A 9,594-nucleotide genomic window follows, 5' to 3' on the forward strand; every position below is an offset into this window, starting at 1 on the left:
CCGATATAACCCATCTTCGAACTTAAACTAAGCTTGGACAAAATATTACGATACCCAAAATTTGGTTGATCCGTTCGAGAGTTATCGTGCGCTCCAGCCAGCCAGACAAACAGACGGAGTGACATTGCTAAATCTACTTTTTGGGGTTAAGGAACGCTTTGCAGGTTAAAAATGGTAACAAATGGTAACCTCAGGTAAGTAAAGGAACACTGGTAATGTCAGAAACACATTTGAATTAGTTCGATCTGGTCTTTCATGCTAGAACAAGAAAAGGTAGCAGCAATACCCAGCTGACTGAACTGGGCTGTAATGTTAGTTTCAAATTCCGTACGACATTTTGTATATTTGTTTATATTTTCGATGTATATTAGGGATATACATTTTAAGGAAAAAATATCGCTCAGAAAAAAACTATTTCCCATAAAGACTTCTTGGTTCGATCACATGTATCCTCCTCTCCGCTTAGTCGATGGTCACACTAGGAGGAGGCAACATCATGAACACAGAAAGCCATGTACAAAGGTTTCACTACCTCATACCCCTCGCCTATAAACTCGAAGTCGCCATGTTGAAACAGCGCTAGTGTGACCTTCGACTTATGGAGGCGATACAACATTTGTTAATATGTGTGGTATTTTGTTAAACTTAAAAAGAATAAAGCCCTAACAAACATGTGCTTTTTTGTTTTCACAAGCAAACGATTGAAACAACTTCTCTTTTTTCAATGAATTACCAGCGACCCCAAACATTTCTGCAAGAATTCTACTTTCTGCGAAAAATTATGCATTTAGTGGAATGATATGGAAACATTCAAATTAAAAATCTAACGAGTTTTCGTTCATGCTTTACAAAATATTCAATCAAATGTAAAAATTATTAGTTTTTTAAATTCCAATAATTTATAGACATTTCCTTATTTTGTTTACATGACGATGACACTAATGGGTACTTTACACGATATGTTTTTTCAATATGAGTTGTCACTTCTCCCATATAAAATGTATATGCAAAGTGACAACTCAAATGTAAAAAACATATCGTGTAAAGTACCCATAACGTTTACAAACAAAATTCTATGTGGTTGTTGTGGAGTTGTATTTGTTGTAGTATTTACTTTACCTGGTTTGTTCTACCATGAGGTAGTGGCATCGACATACACAGTCTTACATAAGTATACGTACGCCCCATAAATCTCGGGTTTTAGAAAAAGTAATGATATTTATGAAATTCCAAGTACACAGGTTTATTTCGTCTCACTAATAAACAATATTTAATACAACAAAAGTATATAAAACACAATTCAAGGTCTTCTGTATGTAATTTGAGCCAAGAATTCCGAGGAATCTATTAACTTCCTGAGATATCCCAGGAAAAATGTGAACTTATCGACACCCAGGAAGGTGTGTTATGCACAAGGTCAACTAAAAAGCTTTCTAGGATCTCAAAATCTATAATCTGACACTAATATTGTGGCTTTTGTATACTCAAATACCTAAAACGGAAAGAAATCAGCAAGGGTCCGCTTTAACGAGCTATACAAGAAGTTTGGCATTAAATAACTGCATTTAACATCCAAAAATTATTTTTTTCTCTCTAAAATATATCTCGCACACCCAGACACATTCGCCAAAACAATAAAATGTATAAATTTTGCTGCTTATTCCATAAATTGTACGATAATACTCATATTTCCTTGTGGCGTACGTATACTTTTGTAAGTGTCACTTTTTGGTTTTTATAAAATGTACAGTTATTTATATTATGGAATATACTTTTGTTGTATTAAATATTGTTTATTAGTGAGACGAAATAAACCTGTGTACTTGGAATTTCATAAATATCATTACTTTTTCTAAAACCCGAGATTTATGGGGCGTACGTATACTTATGTATGTTAAGGCCCCCACTCATTAGTCAGTCTGACTGCCAGCATTTATGGTAGTATGTGTAAATTTTCGAAAATTTGAGAATGTATGTGTGAGGTTTTCAAGACTGAAGAAAATCAAAATAGTTTTGATTTCAAAATGAACCCCCATCAGTCTGGGTGATTTGTTTTTATTTTCAAATTGTCAATAAACAGTTTTGAAAAACAGAAAATAATGTTGGTGTTGGAACACAAAAAACGTAGAATTCATTCATTTTTGGAGGAGAAATTCAAGATTTTTAGACTTGACTGATGGTTCGTGCTACACACTTGTCAGTCACACATACAGAAAGGGTTCATCGGACTGACGGCACAGACTGATAAATGAGTGGGGGCCTTAAGACTGTGTATTTGTAATATGTTGTTTCAAAATTTTCTTTATGTTGTTGGGGAAATTACAACAAAAATATTTTTTTATAAAGTGATTTGACTTTTCATATTCGATCAGCTGGTGTGATACCACTACCTGGTAGTTCTGCCATGGCCATGCTGTAAACTCTATTCAAAAATATACCAAAATGTACGAATCTACCTTGATAATTGTGTCATGACTGTGCCTTGCAACGGCGCTGAACCACCCTAATAAAAACATTTGATTCTCTCTCCCCCTCTCTTGAAAAAGTTTGTTATTATTTTTTGTTTACATACAAAAAAAAGTTGTTTAATTGTTTAATATTTGCATCTTACCCCTGACCGACCTAAACCCAAAAATGGCATCGTCTTCAAATCCTATTTGGAATTATTTTCGCCGCAATGAGAGCACAGGAACATGCATAGTTTGTTTGAAGGAATTAAGCTTGGGCAGTTCATTGCCAAAAAATCAAACAGTGTCGAGTATAAAGAAACATTTGGAAAAGGTACATCCCAATGAATATGCTGCATATCATAACCTGGAGCAGGAGTATGTACGCAATAAAAGTGAAAATGTCAATTTAAAGAGAAGGGCAAAAAGAAAAAGGCTGAAAGAACGTAAAGAAGCTATAGAAGGTCCCAAGGAGAAAAAGAAACCAGGACGTAAGCCAAAAATAGAAAAGTTTTCCGAAAGTGAAGATATGGAGCACAGCAATACAATTGAAATTATTTTGCAAGATCCTTTAGAAGAGATTGAACAAACCGCTTCTGCACATAGAAACTCCGGTGCAATTTTGAAATCCGAGGAAATTTTGTCATCAAGACCACACGAAGAATTTAAAAACCCAGACCCAGTTATAATGAGGCCTGTAGAATGTGCTCTAAGTAAACGAATAGATAAGTCGATATTAGACCTGTTGGTGGTGGACATGTTACCCTTTAGCATGGTTGAAGGAGAAGCTTTTAAACGTTTGAACATTGGAGACCCTTGTCGACCCACAAAGTATGTACCCAAATCACAGGATTACTATAAGACCCATTTAATGCCCGAAACCTATGCTGCTGTGAAGAGAAAGGCCTTGTCTGCTCTCGAACAAGCTGAATGGGTTGCTCTTACAACAACCGATTGGTTGGATTCGACAAAAACTTGCAGCATTAAAGTGGTGTCAGGACACTTTTTACATGACAATCAAAAACATATGGTGGTACTACATATGAGCCCACAAACATCGGGAGCAGCATCTAAAACCAATCTACTGGATTTGAGTCGAAAATTCAATATTATGGATAAAGTCCATATAAATGTGTGCAGTGATGGAGATGATCAATCTGGGGAGTGGTTTAATGTGTTGCAATGTTCGGCCTTTCTACTAGAAAAAGTCATAAAAGAATCTATTTTAAAAGGTGACAATATCGAAATACTAAAGCGTAAATGCTGTAGCATAGTTGACCACTTCGAAACTAGTGTCCAAGCAATGTCCAATTTATATGAATGCCAGGAAATATGTGGTTTGGCTCAACAAAAACTTTTACTGGAGACAAGTGACAGTTGGACATCAACATTTCTAATGTGGCAGCGATTGTATGAACAAAAACTGTCATTGGAATTGTATACACAGCAATACGGTGATCTTAAGATACCTTCCGAGCACGAATGGCAACAAATTGAGTTTCTGTTGGTAATATTGCAAATACTTTATCAAGCATGGTTGGATATTAACTCTGATGCAGCGTGTGCCTCCTTGATAATACCACTGCTTACAATGTTAAATGCCAAATTTGAACCGAAAACAGGAGATCCCCATGAACTGGCCTCTATGAAACAAACATTAAAGCAACATTTAAATCTAAATTTTGCTTTTGTACATCAGACGTCATTTTTAATAATTGCCACACTTTTGGATCCGCGATTTAAAATGCGCTACCTGACGGAAAATCAATTGGCATCCTGTCACGCAGAGATGAAACATAATTTACGTATATCCTTAAATTTGCACGATGACGAAATTGCCACGAATCCCTCATTTAATAGCCTGCCACCTACCAATAATTATAAATTTTACAACACCTCCGATCTTTGGGAAGCCCATGACAGTTCCACAATCACAGCGAATAACAATAGCAGTGAAAATGTTTTTCTGGCATTCGAACAACAACTTAGTTTTTATCTCAAGGAACCGTTGATAGCGAGAAATGCAAACATCTATCAATATTGGAATCTCACGCCCTATGAGTATTTACGCAAGCTGTCGTATAAATATTTGTCAGCACCACCCACCAGTCTATGTGCCAATGAAGTTATTGGCAATGTCTCGAAATTGTATGTGGAGCGACGCCTTGCGACGCTACAGAATGACGAGGAAGATGAAAAATTGTTATTTATGTCCTGTAATATAAAGTTATTCAATTTTGAATATTAAAGAAGGTATAGTTAAGTTAAATCAATTCGTTTTACTTTAACGGGTAGGAGGTATAAAGTTTCTTTAATATACATGAAAGTTATATCCGCTGACGGTGAAGCACTAGTACCCTTTCTGGTGTAGAACGCAATAAATTTGTATGTGTTTCCCCGTTTATTTTCTGTCAAGATCTATTTACTAGGTCATGTAAAGAGCAAAATACAAACTCTATTTTGACCGAAAAATTTAACAGATTGAAAGCAATTTTCAGCCATCTTACAATTTCATCATTCGTCTTATTAATTGCAGGTCTCTGTTTGGTGTCCATGTTAATCCGTTGCCTCATCGAAGTATATCTTCGCAGAGTCGTTTCACAGCTTTCCAGTCAACTGCACTGCTTATTTTCAATTATTTTTATTTATTAATTCTTTTTTTTTTTTTTTTTTTTTTTTTGCTTCGAAAATTCCAATGTTTACTTTTTGTATCGGCTGGCTTTCCTTTTTCAAACAATATACATATGTATAGAAAAACATCTAAATTCTTTTTTAGATTATTGTATTTGTGAAATCTATTATTTCTAACAAAAAAAACTTCTTACAAGTTTCAATAAAATGTTTACATGTTAGAGGTAACTTATATTTAAGAAAAAATGTCTCATATTAACATAAAAATGTACAAAAAGAAATACATGAGAATTTCGTGGTTCGAAATTTCGTAGCAAATTGTACAACTCTGAAATATTTACTCAGTTTTGATCCGTGTTATGTATGCATTTGAGGTGTATTCCCATTGGTTTTGCTTTGGAGTCAGCTAAACTTAACTTAAACTTAAGGCAATTATAAAATTAGTTGTTGTTACTAATGAGAAACAAAACATTTGCAATTTGTCGATCACATTTCAGATAAAGACAAAAAATGGCCTTAACATTTGCTAATTTGTGTAATGTGAAGAAGACTTATTCAAAGTCCTAGAAGGAAACAAGGACCGGATATTGTATAAAAAGAAGAGCTTAATTATGGCATGTTTGGCTTAAAGGAATTTCATGCCGGAATTACCATTTGAAGCGGCATTTGCTCTTGCCAATTGGACTAGGCAATAGAGGCCAGAAATGCCCAGACCTACGGCACCACCGATCGCACATTTTCTTAAGCCGGCTAAAAAGAAATCGTTATTAAAATAAACTGCTGTCGTAGCGAGTCCCAGAATGAAGTAACTAACCTGTGGATTTATACAGTAAACCTGTGGCGGTGCCAGCCACCACTGTGTTTATATCATCATCCTCTCCGCGCACAGCTTGCAACAGTACACCGAAACCCGAATACATAACGGCTAATGTGCCCAATGTGTTGGCTGTGCCTGAACCTTGTTTCATAACATGATTAAGCATTCTAATGACCAATACGAAAGAAAATTACATTTAATTAGCAAATTCTTATCAATCTGAATGCTGTTACTCACTGTGTCCGCCACAGCTTTCCAGTCTGTTGCAAAGCCTTTGTTGTTCTCAGACCATTATAGAAACCAGCCACACCACCAATACCAGCACCAACCATAACAGAACTGCCTATTTGTGAGAAGGCCAATTCAAAGCGACCTCTTTGTTTGGTAGCACCCTCGGGAAAAATGAATTCAGGTTGAGCTTGTTGCAAAAATCGCGGGTCATAGTTTAGATATGGAGATGCGAATGTAGTCGATGCTGAAGTTACACCTGAGAAACGTGATGAAGGTTTATGTTCGTCACCTTTAATAATAAGTTAGAATGTGTAAATATTTCATTCACCAAACAAATCAATTGCATGATGTAACATGAAACGGCGCTATGCGAACGAACGCACTCATCGTATCAAGGGAGATACTTACTTCCCGCAGATGGTGCCAATGACAGGGGTTTACTCAAATAATCATCACTCATTTTAGAAAGGCAGGCGTTAAATCTGTGCTTTATTTAATTCAAATTTTCGTGGCAGGTCTATTTTATAATTTTTATGTATTTTTTTCCAATTGACACACACGTGAAATGTCTTCCTCGCAAAATTTTTTCACTGGCTATAATCACATATGTTTTGCAGTGTTGCCAACTGATTTAAAAGTAATTGTCATTGGTAATCACAAAAGAAATGTCATCAAGTGTGCAGGCCACACTTCAGTTTCAACATGCCATCGATTAGTGGATTTGATGTGTGGTGATGGTAGTATGAACGTGCAAGCAATAAAGCATGGTATAAGTAAAGAGGTAGATTTAAATGAAAAAAATCTATAGAACCCTTGTTTTTCTTGAATTCCTAAAACTTCAAAATAAAAAGCAACAAGTGGGTTTGTTTACAATGCATTTTTTGAGCATTTTATAAAAAACGAGAAAAATTAATGAAGCGTTAAGTTTTCTCCACATAATCGAGTTGTGAATATGATAAACTGATTGTTTCCATGCAAATCTCACCAATTTCTTCCATACAAATGGTTTAAAAACAATTTTAAAAATCATTGAATTCGATTGTTTTTAAAATTGTTTGGCATATTATTCAAACACCACACACACATACACAGTTTGTTTATATTCACCCTTATTACGGTTGGCGTAGTCGTAGGCGTTCAAGTGACGTAGACGTTGTCGTAGGCGTAGTCGTAAGTTATATTTTTTATGTGATGAAAATTGATATACATCGACAATTTTTGACTTTTTTAGCATGTTATATCCTTAAAAAATTGAAAGAAATACATTCGTAATTCCCAGAACGGATTTCTCATTTTAAATAAAACATTCATTTTTTTGATACGACGAATCGGTATTACGTATGGCGTAATACGACAAATGGGTATTACGTATGGCGTTGAAATACGAGGAAAGAGTCGTGACCGATTTTGTAAACGACAGCATATAAAAATAGAAACAAATCAATTTCTAAAGATTTTTTGGCAATGATTATTAAAATATATTGGAAAATAACTATAATAAATACAAACTTTACTACTTTTATTCATTTGCATAAGATAAATTTCGTGTTTTTATCAGATGACAAACTTTCTATTGAAAATCTGTAAGAGTCCTCATATAACGATTTATGCAATGCAAATTTCTTAGCTTTTGTTCAAGAGACGATTTCAAACGAATTGTTTTACAATTAAAAAAATATATATTTTTTTTAATTTTGTATGAGAAAAAAATTGTCGTTGTCGTAAATGTTACGTGGTACCAAAAAATATCCCTACGACAACGACTACGCCAACGACCGCAAAAACGTCTACGCCAAACACTTATTTTGATTGTAAAAACTGTAGGGTTAGTTGTTCTTCTAAATTGATAGTTTAAAAATGATCTACTAATAATTCTATTAATTTTTGTTATCAAAAGAATTTTTTAAAAATGTAAATTTTAGCTTTTTTGTACAAATACATACATAATACCAATTAGACGTTACGACACGTCAGTTTGCAATTTTGGATACGACAACGCCAACCGTAATAAGGGTGATTGTTTTGAAGTTTTAGGCATACTCGAATGAAAAAAATTAAATTGACATAAAGCTTTGGCTAACCTTCCTTATTAAACCATGAGTAGAGTAAAATCATAAAATTGCTGCAGTGAGGAATTCCATTTAAGAACGCCTAATTTCATGAATTTTTTTAATCAAATTTGGACCGAGACTAGGGGAGGGGTATGAAGTAGCGAAACCGCTGTACATAGTTTGCGATGTTGCCTCTTCCTATTATTCTGTCCAATTTACATTAGCAACTTTTTCGTCATTTAGAGCGGTTTCGTCATTTATTTGCTAAAACAGGCAACATTTTGCGTCATTTACCATACAAAAATAAATGACGATAGCTACGTCATTTATTCTAAACAACGCACGAAAACACCATACTTTTATACGCAACCCTGCTTTTTCGTCATAAACTACCAAAAAATGCAACTGTTTTATGATGTCTTTGTTTGTTTGTGTGTGTTGTAGAAAAACAAAAATACTCAAACGATGACAAAAGTGAAAATAAATGGTTAAAAAACTTGCAAAAATTATGTTGTTTTGTTTTTAGAATTAATTTAAGTTATTTGATACACATTTGTGTTGTGAAATTGCTATTTTTCTGAATAAATATATTGTGTGCGTGTGTTTGTGATATTGTATAAGTGTGTACGTGCGATTGTGTGCGTAAGCAAATGACGCAAAAAAACAGATGTAAATACACTTCATTTGATTCTAGGATTTCGCAAAACGAAATCATTTAATATGCATATGCAAATTGGACTTTCGTTTCAAGAAACTCGCTAGATTGTCCAAGGACTTAGAAACTTTTTACACGACAAATTTGGGCGAGCAAAAATGTGCAACAAGTTTGCTGGATTATGATTTTATGACACACCGACGTTGACATTTGTTCCAATTATTTTGACGTTACTGTCATTTTTCCGGTCCCGTACATTTTGTAAAAATGTGCATGTGGAACTCATTTTCGACGGTTTGCTCTTTTGACACATTTGCCATTAAAAAAGTACGGGAACGACGCTAATATGTATGTTCCAGAGTCGGGGTATCAATTCTGTTTCTATGAAAATATGAAATCAAATAAATCGTTGTTCTAAATCCACTGGATTTTATTTGAGGTATATTGTATGGGATTGACAGTTTAAATCATAGTATAATTTCATAATCTAACAGGTGTTTTAACCTTATTTGTGAGGATTTATTTGAAATCATTGCACAATTACCCAGGTAGTAATAATAATAATTGTTCCATAAACATCCCAGATGGGACAAGGGAGACTTCTCTCATATCAATGAGTGCACCCCGATTCATATTAGCTCAATGATATGGGACCTACTGTTTATTGCCGAGTCCGAACGGCGTGTCCTTAGACACCACTTGTAGAGAAGTTTTACATGACTGAAGCACTCAGGAAATGTCGCCAACATCACTGAGGGGTAT

At 34.6% G+C, this 9,594-nt stretch overlaps 1 protein-coding gene and 1 long non-coding RNA gene across 2 annotated transcripts in view; both read right to left on the reverse strand.

The window, feature by feature from the left end:
* LOC141393553 (uncharacterized) overlaps positions 1-9,594 on the reverse strand; it is a 144,687-nt gene that overhangs the window by 77,864 nt on the left and 57,229 nt on the right. The gene's annotated exons all lie outside the window — the stretch shown is intronic.
* Positions 5,281-6,782, reverse strand: Tim23 (translocase of inner mitochondrial membrane 23). The gene is made up of 4 exons (XM_073966592.1): positions 6,535-6,782; positions 6,133-6,415; positions 5,893-6,062; positions 5,281-5,828 (listed from the first exon to the last, which is right to left on the reverse strand). Exons 1-4 carry the CDS (start codon positions 6,584-6,586, stop codon positions 5,704-5,706), a joined length of 630 nt encoding a protein of 209 aa, XP_073822693.1. The 5' UTR covers positions 6,587-6,782; the 3' UTR covers positions 5,281-5,703.

This window comes from Musca autumnalis, unplaced genomic scaffold (assembly GCF_047663935.1).
Source record: "Musca autumnalis isolate F117 unplaced genomic scaffold, ASM4766393v1 scaffold_2, whole genome shotgun sequence".
NCBI lineage: Eukaryota > Metazoa > Arthropoda > Insecta > Diptera > Muscidae > Musca > Musca autumnalis.